The sequence below is a fragment of the Amborella trichopoda genome, chromosome 10 (genome assembly GCF_054954075.1).
Source record: "Amborella trichopoda isolate Santa Cruz 75 chromosome 10, AtrichopodaSantaCruz75HAP2 v2.0, whole genome shotgun sequence".
NCBI lineage: Eukaryota > Viridiplantae > Streptophyta > Magnoliopsida > Amborellales > Amborellaceae > Amborella > Amborella trichopoda.
The window spans coordinates 7371517-7398230 of record NC_142345.1 but is presented as its reverse complement, the minus strand read 5'-3'; the positions used below and the strand labels follow the sequence as shown (position 1 = coordinate 7398230).

Sequence of the window (26714 nt, the reverse complement as noted above, 5' to 3'; positions counted from 1 at the left end):
ACTTAGTAGAACTAAACAAAGCCTATGCGTAAGAATGACGCTCAATTAAGTTTCACACTCAAAAGTTGCTGCCCCAGTGGTCCCTTTGGGTACATCCGATATTAATGGAACAATACGCTAAAATGGCCCTTATATGTGGAAAGGATGATACGCGAAAATTAGGGCGGGTAATGGGCCAGGTGTGGCCGGACCACCTCTGGCCCTAGTCCCCAAAGGGCTAGCCCTGCCCTCGCCAGTCTTTGACAAGGTCAACGATGCCCTGCCCTGCCTCGTCTTTGACCAGGCCAAAGAGGTCCTGACCGTGGCCCTATTCCAGCCCCACCCTATAATCGGGCCATGATAGCCCGGCCTTGGCCTGGCCCTCACGCCATGTTTTGTGGGCCATGCCCTAGTTTTTTTAGAGCCAGGCTGGGCCAAGTGACCCGGCCCATTGCCACCGTAAGTGGAGAGACGGTCCAAGTTTTAACATTCATGAAAGAAAGTGAAGGACAGAGATAATTGAAAAATAGAGGCCAATGAGAGGATTTACATACTTTAGATGTCAGTCGTCGTTTTGAGAGCAAGTTGCAATTCCATGTTTTTCTCTATGTATATGCTTCGTGTTCTTTGGAAAGATTCTATATCGGGCCTTTTTTTTATTGAGTAGCATCGGTTCTATCGAAACTTCAGTTTTCCTTTTATGTATAAAAGTATGTTTTTGGCAGACTTTTGAACCACTTCCCATGTGTATTTTTGGCCGTTCGAAATTTAGACTTTCGACCTCAACACCATTTTTTTTCTTTTTTTTTCTTTTTTTTTTTTTTTTTTTTCATTCAGAAAAGTCTGACTTTCGAAAACATTTTTTGAGGCTTTATGAAAAAAGAGAGTAAAGCATTGCATCGAAATATGGTTCGGAAAACACTTCAGGCATGGGAAATTCTGAAAATGTCCCTAAAATCTATTTCCACTAATGATGATGAATTTTGTAGCTCAAAAAATAGTAAGATCTATTGGATATGTGAACAGTTGAAAATGGATAATTTAGATATATAAGGCTTAAACCAAATAAAGCTTCATCTCAAATTCTCGTTTTGAAATCACTTTCAACAACATAAATCTCTATGATGGTTCTAAAATCAATTTATAACACTGACAAAAAAATTTTACAGATCTTGTGAATCGTTGAACACTTATTTTCAGGGTGAAATGGACAGTCTAGACAAATTTTTAAAAAATGCATTATTTTTATAGCTTGAAATCCTAAGGTTTTTTCAAAATCATAATGTTGAAGCTGAAAACATCAATGTAAAGGTTTTCCAATGCTTGAATCGATGAATTATAAGTACGGGCTCTACTTATTTTGATAGGGGTGTAGGCCTATCAAATCATTTTCTTGTAAATAATGTGTTATAACATACACTATTTTTTAAGCTTTGAAATCCTTTTTGTTTTTTTTACAACCATACTGATGAAGGATGAGATGATTGTTTTGAAGGTTTTACAATGTTGGAACTACAAGTTTGGGTAAGTTTAAATAGAGGCTTTACTTTCTTCCAATAAAGCCTTAATCTTAGGCGGTTAGACTTTCAAACAGCACAAACATGTCATTTTTTTAATGTGTACAAGATTTGATCCACCTAAATACATATTTCAAGATGTTCAAAAATTAGATTTTCAAATCGCCCAAATATATCTTCTTCTTCTTCTTCTCTCTTCTTTTTTTTTTTTTTGTGTGTATTTTGGAAGATTTGAAAGTTAGACGTTTATAGCATCTCTCTCCTATCCCTACATAAATTTCTTTTAAAAAAATAGCGTAATTGCCCAATATAACTTATATATCAACTTCGTTTTTTTTTTTTTGGCTAAAATTGGTTTTAACTCAGTGATTTTTTTCTTTTTTTTTTTATAAAAAAAAAAATAAAAGAAAAACTCACTGGTTTGTTGAGTTGAACTCAAAACCAAATCCGGTTGTTGGATCTGCACCAAGCCAAGCCACTATGGACACGATCCGATTAGCACCACAAAAAGAGATGATGGTACATCAACTTTAAAATGGGGTATTGTCGTTAACTTATTAACGAAACAAAAGTAAGTGCATTCCTATTATTTTTTATTTTTTTGAATGTTTAAAATTAAGAAAATGGTTTCATGTGGGCTGGACTATATTTCTACAATATACAGTGTCAACGTTTAAAGATGGATGCAAATAGGTGGTCTATCTAAAAACCATTGAAACTAACTGTTCAAAAGTTTTCTTAATAAAATTACTATTTTAAATTTTTTAATTTATTTTTTTTTTCATATTCATGATCTTCATATTAGAGAATACATGTCCTTAAAAATTAAGTACAAAATCCATCTCAAAAACAGATTTTTAAGAGGTTACTTATTTCTACATGGACTCATAGAAATTGTGTTTTTAAGTTCGTCTCTCTCAACTGAACACTTATCCAATATCCCTTATCATGCTTATATATGCCAGTGTTTGATCACTCTGGCGAGCCACCTTAGACTCGCCCAAGTAACTTAGGCTCAGGCTGGCGAGCCCGAGCACTTCTCTATTGGGATCCAACTCGAGGATCTTAAAACAAAATTGAAAAAATAAAAAGAAATAAGGAATTTATTTGTAATATGTTTCTTTATATTTTTTTATCATTTGGACAAAGATTAGAAAGTATTTTGGCCGTAAATATTTATTTTTATATTTTTTTTTCTTTTTGGATTATTTATTTCCATCACAAATTGATTTTTCAAAATCCATTTCCACTACTTTTTAAACCCCATTTAGATATTTTTATTTAATTTTACTTTAAACATATTTTTTCTATTTTTTGACTTTTTTATACTTTTTTGTATTTCGTTAGATACTTTTTAGCTTGGCCAGAACTCAGCCCAACAGGCCAAGTTACTTGAACTCAGACCGAGTTTCTTGACTTGAGTCTGGACCGAGCACTCAGCCCAAGTCGTTCGTTTTTTTTTTTTTTGGATAAATAAAAGGTGTAATTCAGTGGGGATTTGGGTCCCTACTTTTTAGTGAGAACGGAGTTTGAGAGGAGCCCAAGTCGCCCTTTGCAACGGTGATACGCGCAACCAGAAATCTCTCACCAAGGCATAATGTCTTTCGCCATCAAAAGCAACAAGACACAAATCTCTCACTAAGGCATAATGTCTGTCGCCATCAAAAGCAACAAGACGCAAATCTCTCACTAAGGCATAATGTCTTTTGCCATCAAAAGCAACAAGACACATTCTTTTCATTAATCCCTATCCCCCGCAACAATCACGAGCAACAAATATATGGACACCTCTCTCTTTAGGCTTTCCTTTGGACTAAAAAAAAGAAAAACCCTGAAAACCACCAAATCAAACACATTTTCATTCATGGCACATTCTGATGCATAGCATGTCCCCGTGGGATGCCATGAATGAAACATGCCACATTGTGTTGCACAGCATGTCCCCGTGGGATCATATTGTATACTTACTCCGCCGAGTTAACGAGCCACTTGGAAACTCTTTTTTAATCTCCACTATTGAGACTTATTTAAGAATTTATTTTTTTAAAAAAAGAAGTACATCTTGAGTTCTTAAATATTTAGATTTTCTATTTCGATGAGGTTGGTTGAATTTCCAGTAGTATTTTAAACCCAATGCGGCAAATCATTCATCTACATATATGTGTTAGAAGATTGGATTTGTGATTTGGATCAGGTCTAAATCAGTAGGAATCGATGATCCACAAAATATTTAAAATAAATAAAATATAAAAAAATTAAAATAGGATTTTATGCGGTGGGGATTTAGAAGGGATCTAAAAAGAATTTGATAAACTTAGGAAACATAAAAAGTAGTTCGGGATTTCAAGGGGAACTGGGTCGGGACCATACCATCCCAAAACCGATTTGGTCCAGATGATTCCCAGCCAATTTGGCAGCATGAATAAGAAAAACACTCGTTGATTAGGGTGGCTAGAAGTTGGGTTAGACCCGGACCCGGACCTAGACCTAAATAGTATCCAGGTCTAGGTTTTGAACCCAGACCAGACCTTTTGGGTCCAAAATTTGGACCCATACCCAGATCCAAGGTCGGGTAACTATTGGGTCCCGATTCTGTTTGGGTCCATTACCACCCTATGACTATAAGCTTATGTTTTTCTTTTGCCTTTTTTTTACCATCATATACCCATATTATTGGCAAAATTTACTATATATACGCATACTCCTTACTGTTTTATTTAATAACTGAAAATTTCTAAGAAAATAAATGTATTGGCAACATTTATGAATATCCATATATAGGTTGTTAAGATTTAATAACCCTCTTATACGTGGAAACAGGAATCTCAAAAGTTGGATCCCACCAAGATCGTGTACTTATCCAGGTAGAAACAAAATAGGAGAGAGCACGAGCCATAATATGACAAATAAAGCATGAAACACACACACCACAAGAACACAAAGATTTACATGGTTCACCCTAAGAGGGTTACATCCACGGGCACAACAAATTGAAATCCACTATACTAATGAAAGTACATCACAGATTTTGGGACATAGAGTTGCCTCTTTAACCCTCAACAAAACTCAGTCGAGCAAACTCTTTTAGACTCGTTCTTTTGATTGGCACGACCCGCCAATCTCTCATCTCTATTCCATAGCTAAACCACAATCCAGGAAGAGACCATCTCCATTACACAGCTAAATCATTACCCAGAAGGAGAACCTTGAGAGCGACCAAGACTTTCTATCTCTAAAAAGGGAAACCATCCAAAATCTTCTTAGGAACCGCTTCTCTATAAGAAACCAGCATCTCAATCTACATGAAGCACAACTTGGAGTTTCTCTCCATAGAAAGCTCTCTTCTCTATGAAGGAGAGGCCTTGCTTCTCATGCACATGAGGCCCTTGCCACTCTCCCTCTAGAGGAAGCCATATTTCGTATATGGTGACCCACATAGAGCACAAGAATTATCTCCACTTTCATCCAATATACATATGTAAGGTAAGGAATCTACATTAAATAGAAAATTTCCTGTAGATGTTACATATATCTCAAAACCAAGAGATATACTCAAGAGTCCCAATCTTTTTGGATTTCTATTTCTTTTAGGAAACTTATCAATATCAATCTCAATCCTATGAAATACCTTTATGTAGGGTGATTTTAGATAATCACTATATCCAACAATCTTTATGTTGATATCAAAATCGCATGCTCACTATGCCAACATCCAATGGATAGCTTTATGAATTCTTCATCTTTTGCCAAATAAATTCTTTTATCATTATTGTTGAAAAATAGTGTTTGGCACATTGTTCACAAAAACGCCCGATCTAACCGCTAACCGCCCGGTTAGATCGAAACTGGTCAGTGGCCGGTTTCGGTTTTCGACGATTAAGGTTATCAATCGATATTTTTAAAAAAAATTCAAAAAAAAATGTGTATAAATTCTCAAAAATAAGGAAATTGATTTGTAATGCATTTTTAAATATTCTTTACATTATGGTAAAGATTAAACATTGTTTTCTTCATTAATACTCACTTTATATTTTTCCATATTTTTTAGAAAATTTTAAAAAGGGTGTGGTGTCTATAAGGTTGCAACTGTAAACAATCAAGTTAAAGTGCACCCCCAAATTTGATCATAATATGTAATTTTGGTGTAAAAAATTCTGAGGATTATCTTAAAATCCATTTTAATCTCTAATTATAAATTTGAAACTCCAAAAATGGATAAAATCAAGTAGATCTATAAACATATGAAAATATTGAAAATGAACGGTCTAGATAATGTGTTGCAAGATGCACTATTTTTGGGACTCAATATTTTTTTTTCCATATTCCTACATCTCGATGCTGAGATGATCAATTAAAGGGTTTTTCAGCATTAAAATAACTTTTTTTGATGGATTTTTGAGGTGCATCTGTAATTCTGCATTTTAAGGTTGCAACCTTGTATAAATTTTTTACTTTTAAAAATAGCCTTTGGAAATTATAAAATGGGCTAAAATCCATTTTTTTCATTAATTTTCAACTTCATTTAAATGTGTTTTGTTTTAATCATCTTTTCATATTGTAGTAGATTTATTTTTTTTTTTTAACACTTTTTGGGATCGTCGGGACTTGCTTGGTTAGAGAGGTTGAATCGGCCGGTTTACCAGTTGGGCCTGTTAAACCGCTTCCATGCCCATGTATCGTTCACCGTTCCAGATCGATTTTGCGAACACTGGTTTGTAATCATATTCTCCACCTCAAATAAAATGCTCGCATACTTTGCCATGTGCTTTTCTTCAACTGAATGCACAAACACTAGCCTGGTATTGAACCATGCGCTCTGATACCACCTGTTAGAATTTAATAACCTTCTAATATGCAGAAACAGGAATCCCAAAAGTTGGATCCCACCAAGGTCCTATACTTATCCAGTTAGAAACAAATCATAATACGAGAAATAAAACATGAAACATCTACACCACAAGAATATCTTTTTGGATTTCTATTTCTTTTGGGCAGGCTTGTTTTTTTGAAAGATTTCTTTAAGGAAATAAATCTTTCCAATTTTTCAAAAGTTTCTCTTTTGACACACGGTTTCATTTAAAAGTTCAAAGAGTCATCTTCCAACAAAAGTTCCTATTCTTTTGTTAAAACATAAGAAATTAAGCTCCTAGGGGGTAGGAATTTAATCTTTCAAAACGTTTTTGTTGATCACTATTCACTATGCATAGTATTATTAATATGATATAATATAATATAGGGAAAATTATGTATATATCCATTATAGTTGCCGTTATTACCAAAATGCCAGATAGTTTTCATTATTATTGGAATGTCCATGTTTTTTACTTCATAACGAAAATTTTTAAAAAATATTGTTTTACCCTTTTTCGGTTTTTGAATAACCAAATTCGTTGAATTTTCGGTTGTTCAAAAAACCAAAAATAAGCCCATTTTGGTTTTTGAACAATTGAAAATAGCGGGGCTCGTTTAAACTTCTTGTTCAACAGTTTGGCGCACCCTGGTTATTCGGTTGTTCAAAAACAAAAAATAAGCTAATTTCAGTTCTTGAACAACCGAAAATAGGTGGGGCTCGTTTAAACTTTAGGTTTCGGTTTTTGGCGATCCACCGTTCCACCTTCTCTTCTCTGTGAATTTTTTTTTCTCTCTCTCTCTTGCCTCTCTCACAAGAAATCCTATTACTTAGATTTGGTTACAAGGTTTTCGATGTATTTATAATTGCATTTGATGGATTTTGAAAGCATTTGATGGATTTCAAATATGTAGTGAAGGGATGTATAAAATGATTTGTTGTTCGATTTTAGAAGTTTACTTGTTATAAGATTATGATTTGGGGTTTCACACTTGAGTAGAAGAGGTCGATTTAGGGTTTATTTGATGGATTTCACAGTTCCATAAGTACGGCAATTTGTTTGAGTGATATTTGGGATTTTTAAGAAGTGTAAATTTTTGGGGTTTTTAAGAACTATATATTTGGGATTATTTTTAGAACTTGAAATTTATACATGAGTTATTGAGTTAAGTTTATTTGTTTGTTTGTTTGATTATTTATTTATTTATTTATTTGTTTATTATTATTATTGTATAACAATTTTAAAATTTGGGGTTTTTGAGAAGTACAAATTTGGGGGTGTTTTTAGCACATAACTATGATTGAATGCTTTATTTTTAGAACTCGAAATTTGATGTGTTGCTTTGTTTTGAATGCGGGGTAGATTTTACATTATATTGTATTTTGTTTTAACTTTTATACTCTTAGATAGTTTTAAGTACAGATTTGCTATAGATCTAATGATATCTTAGGAAAGGTTTGATTTATCTTGTTGATGGATTGAGTAGCTTAAAAATGAAAATTTGTATGTGATTTATGATTCAAGTACAGATTTACCTTGAACATTTTGCAAATGCTTGGGGTTTTAGCAGTACATAGGAAATAAATAACTTTATGTATACAAGCTTCAATATTTTGGATAGAATTTGTGACTAGATTTATTTGAGCGCTCATTCGATATGTAAATTTTTTATCACCGATTTGGAGGTTTAATTAGTGACTTAGCATTGTTTCATTGTGTTATGAGTTATTGGTGTCTCGATATTCATTCCTTTGTATCATTATGTTCTTTTCATAGAGAAGTACTTGTTGAACAACGGAAAACATCACTGCATATTCCAGCAAGCTTCTGGAATATGCAGTGGTATTTTAGATTGTTGAACAACCGAAAATACAACATTTTTTTTGTTGAACAATCGAAAATACAATATGTTTTTGTTGTTGAACATTTGAAAATATCTTGTTTTTGGTTGTTGAACAATCGAAAATATACAGTCAATTTCCACACTAATCAAGACATTTTCAGTTGTTCAACAACCGAAAATATGCAGTCATTTTCATTACTGATCAAGACATTTTTGGTTGTTGAACAATAGAAAATACCACTGCATATTCCAGAATATTTTCAATTGTTCAACAACCGAAAATCAAATATTTTCGTTTGTTGAACTCCCAAAAATACCACTACATATTCTAGAAGCATGCTAGAATATGCAGTCCCGAAAATATAACATTTTGGATTGTTGAACAACCGAAAATAAGAATGTTATAGTTTTTTAACACCTATTTTAACAAATATGTCACATTTTCTATTACATATAATGCATCTAATAATCCGTACATAACACCAAATACAAAAAGACACGATTGACAACACGAAATTCAATATATACATTAATTCATCAAAATGATAATTCTATACAAAACATCCAAACAATATTATGAAATTATGATTCACTCCCTAATGGCCTATGGGTTTTTTGCAAGTCCTCCTATTATGACCCACTACGCTGCATCGCTTGCTCTTCAAAAGCATGGTGGTGGATTGTTCAGTCTTGGAGATTTTTCGTTGTTTTTTCGGCCTACCTAGAAGGCATGTCGTCGTTAGTAACACTGTCCGATTAAACATACAGACCCAAGGTGAGTTTGAAAGGCCCTTTTAAACTATTCCTCTGTGAAATACTGAAGGCAGTACGCAAATGGGATCCAAGTGCATATGGTTAATAGCCGCAATGACATGACTCACAGTATGCCACAGAGTTATCATTTTCTACAACTGCACGTCCAACGAGTTAAATCGACAGCATACTTCTTCCCAAGATAGTGGATCTCAAACTGTGTATCCATGGCAGATATAACTGTGTGTAAAAATCTTGTCTTCATCTTTCGTAAGTCAAGTAATTCTTGGGCTTTTGGTACTAGCATAGTGCTCCAACTATTACCTAACTTCATCTTCTCTTCAAACTTTGTCATCAACTGTACCCTTAATTCTTCATACATTGTAATGATCGGCTTCTCTCGAGCAGATAAAATCCAAGCATTGAATGACTCGGCTATGTTAGAAGTAAGATGATTGTATCTTGCCTCTGGAAAATAGGCATCTGCCCAAGATTTGGGAAGGATATTTGTAATCCACTCATATGCTTTTGGGTCGGTACGCTGTATATCAAACATTATTTTTTCAAACTCACCAATGGTTGTTTTACGGGGCAGCCTTCCAAAATAGCATCAACAATACTTCGATATTTGTTGACTTCTTCATAAAGCCCTTGAAGTTATCTCCCATATGCCGCATGCATAATGCTGGAAAACATGTGGGATAACATTTTTCTATTGCTTTTGACAGGTTTTTTTGTCAATCTGATACAATTGTTAAGGCAGACAAATTAGGAAACTCATTTAATAGCTCACTTAGTATACTTAAAAACCAATACCAACTATGTTAGTTCTCCTTCTCGACCACTGCAAATGCCGTTGGGAAGAGCCCATTATTTGCATCTACGGCAATGGCACACAATAACATGCCTTAATTTTTTCAGTTTAGGAATGTCTCATCAATACCCATTAGTGGCATGCACCCATTAACAAAACCCATGATGCATGGACGTAAAGCAATAAGCAGTCGTTTGAACCTGCCTTCATTTGTGTGGATGCGAACTTCGGTTCTAGGGTTGGTTCTTCAAAGCTTCTCTATGGGAAGGTCATGGTATTGTTGTTCATGTGATCCATCTATCATCTCTCTAGCAACATCTTTTTCCCGTCAAGCTTGCATGTAGGAAAACCTGACACCGTGATCATGTTGGACATCCTTTATAATATCTTTGGCTTTAATTTTTGGTAGGTCAGTAATGCGGGATTAAATTTTTTTTGCCACTAAATCATTACAAGCTAGTGGCTGATGTACCCTCCCCATTGGACCACTACATGTGTGCTCCTTAACTATGGGCTTCACTCTCGTAAGCATCGAACTTGCCATGTACATCCCTCTGACTTATAACTTGCCCCTTCGCTTTTGTCAAATTTCAAAATAAAATTATTGTGGACAGCAAAATCAACCCGAAGATGTCAGTATTCATTGACATTTTTAAAAAGTTACCCAATTTTCAATTAAACCTCGTTACCAAGTCCTCTACATGGACTCTCAAATGGTTCAATATCATCTATATCGCGCTCTGGTACAAGCTTAGGCTCGAGCACCAATTGAATGTTCTAATGTTGATCAGGTAAAGAAGTGTTACGCCAACTGTTAACAAAAGATAGAGTGTAAGATGAAGCAACAGTTTCTGCACATAAAAGATTTAAATAAAGCAAATTAGAGATGAAAAAATAAATTGTACTTGTACTTATTCCTTGCAGATGTGTTATCACCAGCAATATTTTCCTTTCGAAATTCTATAGATCTCCATTCCGGCTTTATTGCAGAGGTAATGTATATAACAATACTCGAAGACTCCCCTCCCAATATAAAAGATATATCTATATCATCACTTACATCAATCAATTTAAAGCCACTAGATAGACTTGTGTTGTAGTACATAATAGTCAATTTATTTGGATCACACGATTTTAAATTTTCAAAATGACTTTTTAGTTCCTTCAAGGAACTATTTTCATTATAGTTCGTAACTTTCAATTTTCCCGCTTTATAAACAACACGTCCGTCATCTGGATTCATCTCAAATGACCACTCATATTGAAATACTAGTTGCACTCCGTCGGTAACCATCGTCAATGCTACTGTATTAAATGAATACCAAAATTCGTGTTACAAAAAATTAATACAACAATGAATACAAAAAATTTGAATATATCTAACTAATTTAGGGCTCATAAAATGTGAGTTTTACATAATAGATCAAAATAGTGTACTATTAAAAAAAGTCAATTACTCAATAAACAATAAAAAACAACAATTATTAATACAAACACAAAATAAACAACAAATATTAATACAAACAAACAAGTTGAACAATATTTATCTAAAACAACAAATACAATATAGTGTACTACTATATATATCAACATAATGTTCTACTAAATAAATCGATTGTTCAATAAATTACCCAAAACAACAAATAATTATACAAATAAACAACTTCAACAATTTTTACCAATAAATATTTATTAATTGTGACAAAATTAATCAATAGTATTAGGCAAGAGTAAGAAAGGTATCAATCAAGAATAGACAGAGAACCAATCTCTTCAACTTTATGGGATATTGTATTGGATGACAGAAAAGTTCGTAGGATATTATATTGGGCGACACAATTTTTATAACTCTAAAATATCAAGAAACACGCTCCTTTATGCTCGTATGTTTTTTTTTTTCCCGAGAAAATTATCGGTTTTTCAAAAACCAAAATATTTAAATTTTTGGTTTTTGAAAAGCCAAAAATTAAAAATTTGCAGCCGTTCAAAAACCGAAAATTTTAAGTTTTTGATTTTTGAAAAACTGAAAATCCAGCGAATTCGGTTGTTTAAAACCCGAAATAGGATAAAAAATATTTTTTAAAAATTTTCTTGATGAAGTGAAAAAAACGGATATTCCAGTAATAACGAGAACTATTTGGTATTTTGGTAATAATGGAAACTATAATGGATATATACGTAATTTTCCCTATAATATAATATTACTATAACATAATATCATGTATAATATTATATTTTATAATATAATATTATATAATATTAATATATATTATATTATATTATGCATTATGTATAATGTATATTTAATATAATATATAAATATATTATATATAATACATATATATAATATAATATATAATTTATATTATATAGTATATATTGATTATATATAATATATTAATATATATTTATATTATATTATATATATTATTTATTTATATTTACATTGTTAATATATATATATATATATATATATATATATATATATATATATATATGGAAAAAGTTTATATAAGGTTGCAACCTTAAAATGTAGAATCAAAGATGCACCTCAAAACTCCATCAGAAAAGGTTGTTTTAATGTTGAAAAACTCTCTAATTGATCATCTCGACATCGAGATGTATGAATATGAAAAAAAAAAAAAATGAGATTTTGAGTACCAAAAATAATGCATCTTGCAACACATTATCTAGACCGACTATTTTCAATATTTTCCTATATTTATAGATCTACTTGATGTTAATCATTTTTGGATTTTAAAATTTTATAATTAGATATAAAAATAGGTTTTGAAATAATGCTAAGATTTTTCTACACCAAAATCGCATGTTATGATAAAATTTGGAGGTGCACCTTAATTGGGTTGTTTGAGGTTGCAACCTTATAGTAACCACACCATTTATATATATATATATATATATATAGCAAACTGGATCAAACAAATGGCCATAAGATGGTTTTTTAAGGTTGTTGCATCATATTACTATACAACGGTATATATGAGCAATGATTTCATGCAACCGTTGTATAGTAATATGATGCAACAACCTTAAAAAAACCCATCTTATAGCAATTTGTTTGATCCAAATTTTGAAATATACATTCTTTTCATTTTTATGAACAATCACAAAAATGAAAAAATTGAAAACACAATCTAAAAAGTATGGTTTTAGCCCAATTAACATAGGACGTTTATTTTGGTGAGATGCTTAGATCTAGGCCTTAGAAGGATTTTCTCATTTCCAATTTTTTTGGATGGCTTTATTATATTATTAGATAAATAATGTTAAAACAAAAAAAAGCAATGATTTTGAGTTTATAAAAGCTAAGATCTTGAAATTCATGAAATAAATGGTCTAGATTCATTTTTGGAGGTGACTCATTTTGACCATATCTAGGGTTCAAATTGAACTTTTTTTATTTGGGGGATTGATTATTGAGATGAAGATAGTGTGTACAAAATTTGATGTCATACAAATACCACAAACATGGTTTTCTAGAACTGTCGTTGCATTATACTATGATACGACAGTTGCATTGGATCATTGCTCTATATATATAGGAAAAAGTTTATATAAGGATGCAACCTTATAATGTAGAACTACAGATGCACTTCTAAAATCCATCGAAAAAGGTAGTTTTAATGTTGAAAACCCCTTTGATTGATCATCTCGACATCGAGATGTATGGCCATGAAAAATAAAAAGATTTTACGTCTTAAAAATAGTGCATTGTACAACATACCATCTACACCGTCCATTTTCAAGATTTTCATATGTTTATAGATCTACTTGATTTTAACCATTTTTGAAATTTAAAATTTCATGATTAGATATAAAAATAGATTTTGAGATAATCCTAAAAACATTTTACGTCAAAATTATATATCGTGATAAAATTTGAAGGTGCACCTTACCTCTACAGCTACGGATGCATTTGTATGCCAACTGCACCCATATATATATATATATACATTCTAGTCGGTTATAACCTATTTAAACCTTCCAAAATAAAACATTTAACTTTTCATAAAATATCTTTTAGAAATATAAATGTGTTTTTAAGAAACTTATCAATATCAACCTCAATCCCACGTAATATGAGATTTTTTGTGCAGGGTGATTTTAGACAACCACCGTATTCAACATAGGTTAAGTCTGGTCGGGTCCGGCTGAACCAAAAACAGACCCTAAAGTAATTGGGTCCAGATTTGGTATCTAGACCTAATCTTTGGGTCCAAAATTTGAACCATGGACCCGAGGTGGGTCCGGGTCTATTCCTAATGGAGTTATACCCAAATGATAGAATATTTAGAGCGAGATAGAGCACCTTGGGAACTGAGAACACCTTGGGAACTGAGAACACCAATGACATCTATTATTCCATGTTGGAAAGAGACAACGAAACCGAGGGTCAAGCGTTTGGAAAGGGGTATATTCAATTTATACCCCACGCTACATGGCACTAAGTTTATAAGATACAAGAAACAGGTGGTCCACTGCTGGAAAGTGGGTGTCCCTTTCCATAAGCACCGAGTTTCTCAGTGCCTCTTGCTTTGATTCCTACAAAATGTACAAAAGTCCACATATATTTGGCAACTGATCAAAACCCATTTCTGTACTGTAACCATTACGTCGTTAGAGATTCTTAATTGGGTTTCTGTGAATCAATGGCCAGGGGTTCAGGGAGTAATGGGACTGCAAGTGAGAGAATTCCACTTTTGAATGATGAGGTCAGTTACTGTGAACTGAAATGAACGTTGGGTTTTTCTTTTGTTGATGAATTTATTGTTGCTATAGGCTTTGTTTTCATTGACGTGCTTCTGTTTCTTTGTCTGTAAATTTGTTCCATACAAATCTGTATCTTTTGTGATTTTAGTTTGATGAATCTGAGAAGTGGGTCTCTTTCTCTCTCTGTGGATATATGATTTGGGGGTTGGCTTATTTCTTACGAGGAATTATATATGGGAATCATCCATCTTTTAGTTTTGCTTCTTGTACTTGTTTTATTAGGAAAGTACATTCAAGTTGTTCCATAAAACAGAGGTAAAATAAGAAAGAGAGAATGGTTATTCAACTAAAATTATGAGCAATTTATTTACCCAAAAGATTTGTTTGCAATTTAATGGGAGCAAGCTCATGGGGAAGTGCATCATCCCACACAGAAAATATGACAAAGATAGTTGAAAATACTTATTAACTCGATTATAACGATTTAAATGGTTACATGAACAAACATGAAGACCTATCTCTCTCAGATTATATTGGTTTAAAACTTTAAATGGTTCCATTAACAGAGCTAATGAACATCTCTCTCTCTCTCTCTCTCTCTCTCTCTTCATGGTGACTTGGTATAAGAACCACAACAAACTCCTATGCCTTGAATCCCAGCTTATCCACCCAAAACAAATGTGCGCACACACTCATAACCTTTCACATGGACATATACTTGTTTTCTGTAATATAATCGTTACTTATCAACAAGATGACTAGTAAATGGTTAAGGAATTCTAATGTGGCTACTTTTGTATAGGTTGATTCAAAGAGAAGTGATGCCCAATCTACAGATGGTCGAGTTAGTGATCTTGAGCATGGTGATGCAGTGCAGGTGATTATGTAGTTTAATGTGGTTTTCTGTGAGATTGTGAGCAGTTTTTTCATATGATTTCAATTTTTAATGTCAAGAAATTGCATTTGTTTTGGTACATATCGATGTACTTTTCATGGTTGTAATTTAAAGGAGCTATCTTTTCCCATTTCTAGTAAAATATGCTTTCATCTTTTCGGATATGTCAATTTTTTCTCTTGGACTCTAGAGTTTTATGTTTATTATGACCTCTCATGATACTCAGAGCTATAAGAGTCTCTTGTTCTGCAACTTGCCAATGTCTATGAATCAATTTCTTCTGTTGTTATGCCGGAGTTTATTGAATAGGATTTGTGTTTGTGAAGCTAACACTTCATTTCTTTGAAACCAGGCTGCAAATGTTGGGTTTTGTAGAGTTCTCTCATTGGTGCGTGACTTCTCAAAAATTTTCTCCAGTTCCTTCTTTGTTGGGTATCACAACCGCTTCATTTCATTAATTGTAGTGAGAATCTTTTCTCTTTATAGATTTATACTAATTTTGTTTTTTCTTTCCAGGCAAAGCCAGATGCCGGGCAGCTGGTTCTTGCTACTGTTGCATTACTTATTGCATCCACATCAAGTATTCTAATTGTGGGTATTTTGCACAATCCTACTTGCTCAATTCCTTCAAATGTCAATTAAGTGATTCTTTCTTACTATTTCATCTCATTCAATTCTCTCAACTAAAGCAGTTCAATTTTCTGGACTGCAGCCAAAATATGGGGGTATGATAATTGACATTGTTTCAAGAGAAGTGAGAACACATGAGCAACAAATTGAAGCATTAGATGCTATCAGGGATACTATATTAGATATTGTGGTAATCGTTGTTATAGGGTATGGTCAACATTGCCAATATTATTAATTGATATCCAAGATGCCAATTGTCATCGTTACATGTGATATGATATTTTAGCTGCATAGTTCATTATCTGACTCCTTCCCACTTTATCTTGGTCTAGATCAATATGCACGGCGCTGCGTGCATGGTTATTTTCTTCAGCTAGTGAAAGAGTTGTCGCTCGTTTGAGGAAGAACTTATTCAGGCATCTTATTCAACAAGTCAGTCTATCTATGCCCATCTTTTGTAGACCTATGATTGATTCAACATTCTTAATCTTTTATGTGATTTCAATGCTGGGACTTTTTCAGGAAATTGCATTCTTTGATGTAACACGAACTGGGGAGCTCCTAAGTCGGCTATCTGAAGATACCCAAATTATAAAAAATGCAGCTACTACCAACCTGTCTGAGGCCTTGCGTAATCTTTCCACCGCATTTATTGGTCTGGGCTTCATGTTCTCAACATCTTGGAAGCTGACATGTGAGTAATTAGTTTACTGTTGGTAAATTTTAATGAAAATTCTTCCTTTTCATTAGTTCTTACAGAATTCTTCCAATTTTTAAAATTTTCATGGTACATTTGCTTAATCATTTATTGATATTTTGATAATCTTGAGTAACATGTTATGTCCAAGTTCAGATCCTACTGCTTAACTCCCCAAAATTGAAGATAATCTTGAGATATAAACCTATTACTCTGTATTCTAGATTAGAAGTATTATCTGAAATTGAAGTTCTCCTTATTTGTGGATGACTTAAGTTTCTATGCCAGTTTAGTTTTTATGGGTCACATAAGAATTTCTCTTCATTTTGTTTTTGAAATTCTGTCCTTTCTTCTAATCCATTATTTTGATTGTATAACAAATTACTAACGCAGCAACAAATTTCTATGGATTTAAAACCCAATAAGCTGAGCATCTGTAAGGACGGAAACCGTACATAGAATTAGTTTATGGGTTATTGCGAATACCTATGTCAAGAAAGTTTTTTTTTTTTTTTTTCACTTTGCACAGTATACTTTCAGTAACAAATACATTATTCCATCATGCATCTCCATTGAATAAGTTATTTTCTGATGTCGCTTTTGTTTTTGTTGTACAACAGTATTGGCATTGGCAGTTGTACCAGCCATTTCAGTTGCTGTACGCAAGTTTGGGCGTTATCTTCGCGAGCTTTCTCATAAGACTCAAGCTGCAGCTGCAGTGGCTGCTTCAATTGCAGAGGTTTTACTCTGTCTACTATCCTCTCTACAGTTCTCATATTTATAGTCTACATGGAGAATTAATTATGCATTATTATGCATCTCTACTTCCACCTGTCACCTTTTCTTTTTCCATTTTAAGCTGTTCTGAAACAAGAAAATTTGATTAGTTGACAAAAATTAATGATTCTAGTTAATAGGCTATGTTACCCAGAAACAAAAATGAATGTCAGTTTTGGACATGTTTCTAAGGTGTCTAACATGGCTTATATAAATTAAGAAACACGAAGAAACATCCATACATATATATTAGAAAAGAAAAATATACTAATTATGCATATAAAAATGTCATCATCATCATCATCATCATCCAAGACTTATCCCAATTATTTGGAGCCATCTACATGAAGCTTGTTCCTCCATTCTTCTCTATCAAGGGCTATACCTTTAGTAAGTTCAAAAGTTCAAATGCATAGACTATCTCCATATATCAAAATCCAAGGACTTGATTTCAATCCTGTCATGGAGAAAGCCTATTAGCCCTTCCTTTATGAAGTTATGGAAAAGATAGGCTTTGGTCAAAATTGGAGGTGGTTGATCAAGGGTGTACTTCTTCGGCAAATGTCTTTATTCTTCTTAATTATGTTCCCCACACCAGAGATTTGGGGCAGGGAGATCCTTTGTCTCTTTTCGTATCTACTTTGGCGGCTGAGACCTTCACTAGGAGCCTCATTCATGTCTATTCTCAGGGGCTACTTTCAAGCACGCTTAGCTCTTGTAATGGAACTAATATCTCTCGCTTGCAATGTGTACAGGATAACTAGATCTTCGGTCCAACCACCATTGCCCAGGTTGATTGGTTGTTAATTTGGAAATGTTCCAAAGTCTGTTCAGGTCTTCCTGTTAGCTTTCAGGAAACAAGGTTACTCGTGTTGGGGTCCTAGAGACAGACCTATATAGACTTGCTTCTTGTTTAGCTGTGAGGTTGACCGCTTGCTATTGAATTGTCTGGGTCTAACCCTCTAATACTGTGGTTATTGAAAGGGAATGGGGTTATCCAAAGGGTGAGATACCTTTTGCTAGGGGGCAGGATTACCCTCAGTATGGCAGCCCTGAGCAATGTACCAATATGTATATGACACTTTTAAAATTACCAGCTCGCGATGTAGCCAACATGGAATGCCTAGAACATGACTTTTTTATGAGATGGGCATTGCAAATTCAAATCTTGTCAAGTGGGACAAGTTTTGCTCACCTATCAAAGCTAGGTTTGGGACTCGAAGGATGAATTTACTGCTGCTGGGTAAATAACCACAGAGGTTAGCTGATGGCCAAACGGATGAATAATTGTGGAACTAGGTTTTTATTAGCAGATGTGGCCTGAACTCTCATTGGGTGATTGCTTCCAGGCATAGCTCACATGAGCAGAACTCTGGTTTTTGTAAAGGAGAAGGTCCAATAGTGCCTATCTACAATTGCTACACCTGCTTTTGGTGGGCCATTGAAACAAGGTATGTTTTTGGAAGACATTTGGGTTGGTAAGGCCAGGCTTGCAGACAGATTTCTTATCCTGTTCTCTTGTGTTATGGAACAAGAGGCCACAGGTACATGGCTATGAGAGAAAGGGGAGTAAGATTGGTGTCCTACTCTTAAGAACACAATTTAAAAGATGAAGAGCTGTCTCTCCCAGTATTTTTCGCAACAATCAGCAAGGCTTTCATACAATTGAAGGAGAATATTCTATGATCTAGGCACCCAACCCCTCAGGTGATTTCACTGTTAAATATTTTGTATTGTGTGTTAGTAGGCCTATCTTTGCCTAAATCATCGCTAGAAAGCCATGGGCTGTTCCTGCTCCCCTATGAAAAGGGCTCTTTGGTTGGCTCACTACTCATGATCGTCACAATAGATTACCTTGTTCACTTAGGTATCGTATCATAATACCAAATAGATGCGCCTTGTGCTGATGTGATGTGGAATCGGTTGGGCATCGTTTCCTGCACTGTGACCTATTTGGCAAGTTTGGACACACTGTTATTTGAGACTCTGTTGAGAAACTTTCTCAGCGTTGGTTTGCCCTGCCCTTGCCTGACAAGATATTTTCTTGTGGTTTATGTCCATTTTGGCTGTTCTGTGGGGCATTTGGTTAGACATAACAGTATTATTTTTGTAAAATTTATTCTACTGTGGAAACCTTGATAGAAAAAAAATAAAAGCAAATATCATTGCCTGGGCTAGCACACTAGAAAGAATTTCTGAGGATCTCAGCAGTCAATTTTCTATGGAATTGGAAAGTTATCACACACTACTGAAACCATCTCCTGCCGTCATCCATCCACCTGGCATCTCCACCTTCAGGCTCAGTCAAGTTGAACTTTGATAGATGTTCAATAGAAAACCCAGGACCTGCTGGTTCAGGGGATGGTTTAGACTTTAGAGACCACACAGGTCTAACTCTGTTGTCTTGTTCTGGACTCGCCGGAATATGTGCTAATACAGCTGAAGCTATTGCATTGCGCAGTAGTGTGAGGTTTTATAATCCAGAATGGGGATCTTTAATGGTCAAAGGGAATCCTGTGAGCAGGATCAAGTGGGCCTTCTGAAAAGCTAAATCCCTATGGTGACTTGGAAAGATTTTTGCGGAATTATTTGATTGGCTACATGGATGCTCTACTTACTCCTTTCACATTTGGGGGAATCCAATCAGCTCGTGGACTCCCTTGCGCATTAAGAAATGAACAGAAATTTGTTCTAAAATAGTCCTAAAATTGTGAAAAGCTTGGGATTTGAACTTGGACATGGTCAAAGTTGCGATAAGCATAAATTTGAACCTCGGAATGTTGTTACTATCGTCAAAATGTACAACAAATGCCGCATGTGAAGTTTTTTTTAACTTTCATATTCAGAGTTTCTAGTTGTTTTGCAACATTTCCCATTTTGAAATGCTTTGAAACACAAAATGATCGGCATACATGCATTTCTAAGTTGCATAGTCCGAAAGTATACTATAATACTGAGTTATGACATACTCATATTCCATTAGGGTCATCATCACCATCTAATGAAATGAGAGAGAGAGAGAGAGAGAGAGGGAGAGAGAGAGAGAGACCAAAGGACATGACCCCAATGGCGGGTCCCTCTCTCTTTTCATCACATCCTTTGGACTGTAACTATGTTTTCTCTGTTGGATTGTCATTTACTTTCTCTAAACTATTAAAATGTGATCAGTTGACATTTATTTTTCATAATTATAGAATTTGAAGCATCATTCTTAGTTGTTGATGCCAATGTTCTTAAACCTAGTGACATAGTTCAAAAGGCTCGCCCAGGCAGCTGGGAGGCCTCACCGCACCACGCTGGGCGGCGGTGACCCGGGCGGCTGACTAGTCACCTAGGGCACCACTTGGGTGGGTGCGCAGCGCTTCCAGAGCCCTTTTGGTAAGGCAGAAATTGCCCTCACCAAAAGGGCAAAAAATGCAATCTCCCCCTTTTAGAAGGGAAAATTGCATTTGGGGGGCATTTTGCCCCCCCAAAACCCTAGAGAACTCAATTTGAGTTAGGGTTTCATATTTTTATGAATATTGTATTCTATTATGCTTTTTTATCATTTTCTTGCGTTTGTTTTCAAAGTTTGGCTTTACATTTATGATAAAACTTCATGAATAGTTCTTTTCTTTTTAAGGGTTTTCTATTTTAGTTATTGTAAAATATTTTCGGCTATCTTACTAAGGGTATGGCCCTTGATAGAGAAGAATAGAGGAACATGATTCATATGGCTGATCCGATAGCATTGGGATAAAGGTTGGATGATGATGATGATAATATATTTGGGCTATGTTTCTAATTTATAATGAACATTTGAAAATTTATAACATATATTTGGCTTTGTTTCTAATTTATAATGCAAAATTGAAATATTATTCTATTTTATGTTTCTACTTTTTAATGCAAAATCGAAAATTTATAATACATTTTCTTCCCCCTATCACACCCCCACCTTGCCCAAAACCCCCCACACAGTTGCTGTACATGCCAGCACGACCACCCGAGCGGCCACCTGTGTCTTCTTGGACATTGCTTGGTGATAGGGCTCAGACTCACCTGAATCATTTGAACCTTGAAAGGTGCTGGTTCCTATTAAAAAACTTCAGGACTTGCTCCAGTCTCACCGGATTCTGGAACCTACTGTGTTATTTTCGAAAAGACTCTGCCTGTTCTTGTTGAGACTCGCCCAAGTCGAATCAGCTGACTTGGGCTCAGGACCCTAGCAGTCTAGGCTCGAGTTCATGTTTTTATCCCTAGCTGATTCAATGGAAAAAAATTCATTTAATGAACTATCTAAAGAGATTACTTTAAACATGTGCAGTGGGTCTTCATGCACTTATATAACAAATGGCATAAAATATCAGGAATCTTTTGGCGCTGTTCGGACAGTTAGATCTTTTGCACAAGAGGAGTTTGAAATTGGTCGCTATGGAGAAAAAGTCGATGAGACTTTGAAGCTGGGATTGAAGCAAGCTGTGAGTACCTGTCATGATTCACTATTTTCATCATCTTTACACTGCTCACCTCTTAATATCTGGAATATTCTATGTACAAATGGAGTATGGAGAGTTTGTGATAGTCCAATGGGCTATGAAAAAGGTTTAATTCATTGGGCAATCACTGTTTGATGAAATGACGATTGGTGCTAGAGACAGAGTGGGATGGGTCCCACACTCCCCATCACCATCCACATCATAAACTGTTGATGTCTCCTTGTGGAGTATTGTTTGCTATGGTCCATTTGACAGTAGTATTTTTTCCCCTTCTTTTAGAATTCTTTGAGTTATATGTGCTATCTTCCCTTGCGGCAGATGGTTGTGGGCCTTTTCTCTGGAGGGCTTAATGCTGCATCCACATTATCTGTTGTCATTGTGGTGATTTATGGAGCCAACTTGACCATCAAAGGCTTCATGAGTGCTGGTGATCTCACTTCATTTATACTTTATAGCCTTACAGGTACTTCTCAAACCATTTAGAAGAACTTCCTATATGACTTAAATTATATATTTTCCTCTTCTTGAATTATATTTTTTACCATGATTTATATGAATATATTCATTAGCAGTTACTTTGGTTTTCCTAGTATTGTTTTAATGAATGAAAAAATATGATTTCAAGATTACTAAGCCATCTGTTCGTGATGGGGTTTCATTCTGTTCTGATAATTACTGGACTTGATATTAGTCTCTGTGGAAAAGTGTACTACAATCTAATGGAGTATGACATATATTACTCGAAATGGGCATCCACTGTCGTTTCTAATGATGGACAGTGGAGGTTAATTGTAGGGGGGGGGGGGAGAGGGGCAACAAGACATTCACCAGGGTGCAGTCAATCTCCACCATCAATATTAAGGATTAGATTGTGAATGCTCCTTCGTAGAACTGTATAACATATTCCACTGGGTAGCAATCTACTTTACCTTTATATCGTTGGGTCACTAGGGGATAGGTCATTAGAATCTTCCCTAACTAGTGTAATATTTTTTGACATGGTTTGGTTGCAGTTGGGTCCTCTGTGTCTGCCTTATCTGGGCTATATACAACCACCATGAAAGCTGCCGGAGCAAGTAGAAGAGTTTTCCAGCTTCTAGATCGTGTTTCCTCTATGCCCAAATCAGGAAATAAGTGTCCTTTGGGGTAAATTGCTGAAATCCCCAAACTTTCCGTTTTTTAATAGTTTGCTTTCATCTTCTTGGCAAACTATATATGATCACTAAACATTGGATGTGTAGCACGTAACACCTGTGGTCTGTATGCTTTATCAAAAGGAATCAAATTTACCATGGAATTGCTGATTGTGATGATAGTGATCAAGTTGGTGATGTGGAAATTGATGATGTTTGGTTTGCATATCCTTCTCGTCCTAACCATATGGTTCTCCGGGTAAGTATATACAGTTCTTTTGGAGCCTTATAAATGAGATGATATTTTCAGATCATGCTTGGAGTAGTTTCTGACGTTCTATGATGCAATGGCACCATGCATAGCTGACTTCCTCTTCATTCTAATAATGGGGATCACTAAGAAAAAGATATTCTCATGTTTTCCGTCTTTTTGAGGAAAACGAATGATTGAATCCTAGAGTAATTGCGCTCCATATGAAATTCATTGTTGACTTCTTCTATTCGAGCTTAATAAGAAGTCCGATAACTATAACTTCTTGTAGCATTGGGAGATCTTTTAGCATTTGAGATCACATACACACACGCAGACAGAGAGATAGTCCTTTGGCATCTAAGAGTAAATGACTAACATGTCTTGCAAAATTGCAGGGAGTTTCGCTTAAATTGACACCAGGTTCTAAGGTTGCTCTTGTTGGTCCTAGTGGTGGTGGAAAAGTAATCCTTTTTCCTATCTAGCTCCACTTATTTTCGTGTTCTTTTATTGATATTTTTTTTCTGTTTTTTTGCTAGCCCAGATAATTTGTGATGAACAAGTAACTAACTAATCTTTTTTAACATGTATTGTAGACAACAATTGCAAACTTAATTGAAAGATTTTATGACCCTCTCAAGGGAAAGATCCTGCTTAATGGGTTCCCATTGGTGGAAATCTCACATCAATATCTGCACAAACAGGTGACTCTTTTGGTGCTTAGTATTTACTCGCATGCAAAATATTCAATTTCAACCAACTGATTGAGATAACCTCTCTTTCTATGATGATTAATGCCATATTATTTGTTTTCTGCATCTATTGAACCCATGTATTTAACATGCATCATATTGATAATGACCAACAGAAGGAGCTTGCTCTTACAATATTAATACTGCACTCGTGTATGGATGCGCATGTGGTCCTATATCTTGAAGATGCTCTTATGTGCCATTTTCTTCTCCCTTTACCAATGACGTTTGTTTGGAAATTTCTTGTGGTACAATTTAAGCAGTCCTAAATTACAACTATTTTGCAAGATTTTCCTAGTTTTGTTGGTAATATCCACAGATCAGGTCTTCTAACTTGAAGTTCTTTTGCAAAGTACCACCTGTTTGTTTCTCAAATATCTTATATAAATATTCCAACAGTCTACTCGTTTTTGTTTCTCTTCAGAAACAAGGATTTCATAATTTATTTCTATTTTGACTTTCATTTTTGAATCACAGGTTAGTATAGTGAGCCAAGAACCTGTGCTATTTAACTGCTCCGTGGAAGAAAACATTGCATATGGATTGAGCGGAAAGGCTAGCAGCAGTGATATAGAAAATGCAGCTGTAAGGTTCGAACTCCTTCACTTTCATTTGATTCTCTCTCATTGGTATTCTTGTCTCCCTAAATCTCTCTCTAAACCTTGGGAATCACAGAAAATGGCAAATGCGCATGAATTTGTATCAAAATTTCCTGAAAAATACATGACTCATGTGGGGGAACGTGGTTTGAGGCTTTCCGGAGGTCAGAAACAGAGGATTGCAATTGCAAGGGCATTGATGATGAACCCAAAAGTGCTACTCCTGGATGAAGCTACAAGTGCTCTGGATGCTGAGAGTGAATACCTGGTTCAGGTGAGGAAAATATGGGTTCTCAAGAATTTCATTTGTGTAACATATGTGGAAGATAGCATAGGGAAGTATACCATTATCTGCTGGAATATGAGATCACAGTCTGTTGTGGTCATCACTGCCTGATGAAACGATGAAAGGTGATTAAGGGGAAGGGGGGTCCAAATGAATCGGTCAAGACCCTTATTGTGGTTCCCATCTCCACCATCACCCTGGTGGGTCCCGCATGTCATCTATCACCGTCCATCATTGGATTGGATGGTGCTGACCTCAATTGACTAAGGTTTTTATAGTCTATTTGGTTAAAGTATACTTTTTTTTTTCTCCTTTTTTTTTTTGTGGTAATTATACTTTCCCGTTGCCGGATACCACTGGTTTCAAATATCTACCATCAACAAATTTGAAAGATGAAGATTATTCTGTTCCCCAAAGCATCTCTAATATTTGTGAAAAATTTGTAAAACCTGTGTATATATTTGATTTATCTTGTGGAGAAACCTTAACCAAGCCCAAACACTAATCCTACATATGTAGTGTATTGTAGGGATAGTTTCACCATCACGCTCATGCATGCACACATTCATATTATGCATGTAGATATGTATGTCATGTATATGCTTATGTGCATGTTTATCAATGTACATGTGTATATGTGTCAATATATTCAAGTGTCTATTGTATGGTGTGTTGTTATTGTTCGTGTATCATTTTGGATGCTGATTGTGCATTTATGAATGTGGTAGGATGCCATGGACTCTCTAATGAAGGGTAGGACGGTGTTGGTCATAGCCCATCGTCTCTCGACAGTGCAGAGTGCAGATACGGTGGCTGTTATATCAGACGGGCAGATTGCGGAGAGTGGGTCCCACCAAGACCTACTTGATCATGGTGGGATCTATACAGCACTAGTGCGTAGGCAATTACAGGGGCCCAAAGCTGATTTTTAGCCTTTTGCTATCTTTATTTTGTATCTCGCATTCTTGGGGCCAGGAAGGCTTTTGCATCGTGGCAATTATATTTTCTCCATTTACTGAAAAATTGCACTAGAGAATTAATTCAAAGATTGAATTGATCTCTAAGCACGTTAAGAATTTCGTTTATGTTAGGATATTTTTTATGGAAAAACTGCATTTATGCCAGAGCTGGTAGTATTTGTTGGAGTCGATAGTGCTTTTTAGACTCTCTCTGGACAATCTCTAGAAAAATTAACTATTAGAAATATGATTCAGGGAAGTGGAGTCGATAGTGGTTTTTAGACCCTCTCAGGGTCTGTCGGGGGCTACACTTAAAAAAAAAGCAAAAAACAAAACAAATCTATACTCAAGGTTGAAATAAACTCTTCTTCTCTTCTTTATTTTTTCCAGTCAAATAGTTATTATTTATAGAAGAAAAAAAATTGAAGACCGAACTTATTTCCTAAGAAATCCTAATCAAACTCTAATCCTTCATATTTTAAAAAGTAAATGTTCAATTCTAATCCTTAATTTTCTATGACTAAAAATAAAATATAAAGACCGCTAATGATGAAAAACCCAGTATAACCCCAAAAAACTTTAATCTCCTAAAAAATAATGAACAAATTAAAACCTTATTGCATAAAAATACTATTGGAATAAGAAATTTGATGACATGGAGAGAGAGAGAGAGTCCAAAACACTAGAAAACCCCAATTTCATATGACTTATAATTACAAGATTTGAGGACTGAAAGATCATCTACAAACAAACATGGCTTCTCATTTCATA

At 34.8% G+C, this 26714-nt stretch overlaps 1 protein-coding gene across 6 annotated transcripts; it reads left to right on the top strand.

Annotated features, from left to right (window-relative positions):
• The first annotated feature begins 14267 nt into the window (after positions 1 to 14267).
• ABCB27 (transporter associated with antigen processing protein 2) lies at positions 14268 to 26108 on the top strand. 6 transcript variants are annotated; one of them, XR_016041841.1, is made up of 17 exons: positions 14268 to 14489; positions 15290 to 15364; positions 15735 to 15770; positions 15899 to 15973; positions 16095 to 16219; positions 16345 to 16444; positions 16535 to 16706; positions 17330 to 17448; positions 21836 to 21946; positions 22283 to 22427; positions 22978 to 23110; positions 23281 to 23356; positions 23746 to 23811; positions 23944 to 24051; positions 24577 to 24689; positions 24775 to 24972; positions 25713 to 26108. XR_016041841.1 is itself a non-coding variant. In XM_006856377.4 (17 exons), the coding sequence occupies exons 1-17, from the start codon at positions 14427 to 14429 to the stop codon at positions 25914 to 25916; spliced, it is 1914 nt and encodes a 637-aa protein (XP_006856439.1). In that variant the 5' UTR covers positions 14268 to 14426; the 3' UTR covers positions 25917 to 26108. The 6 variants fall into 6 exon arrangements, 4 of the variants coding, with proteins under 4 accessions (XP_006856439.1, XP_020530469.1, XP_088704714.1 ...); XR_002283021.2 differs by having other exon boundaries at positions 23242 to 23356; XM_006856377.4 differs by having other exon boundaries at positions 24577 to 24684.
• Positions 26109 to 26714: the final 606 nt, after the last annotated feature.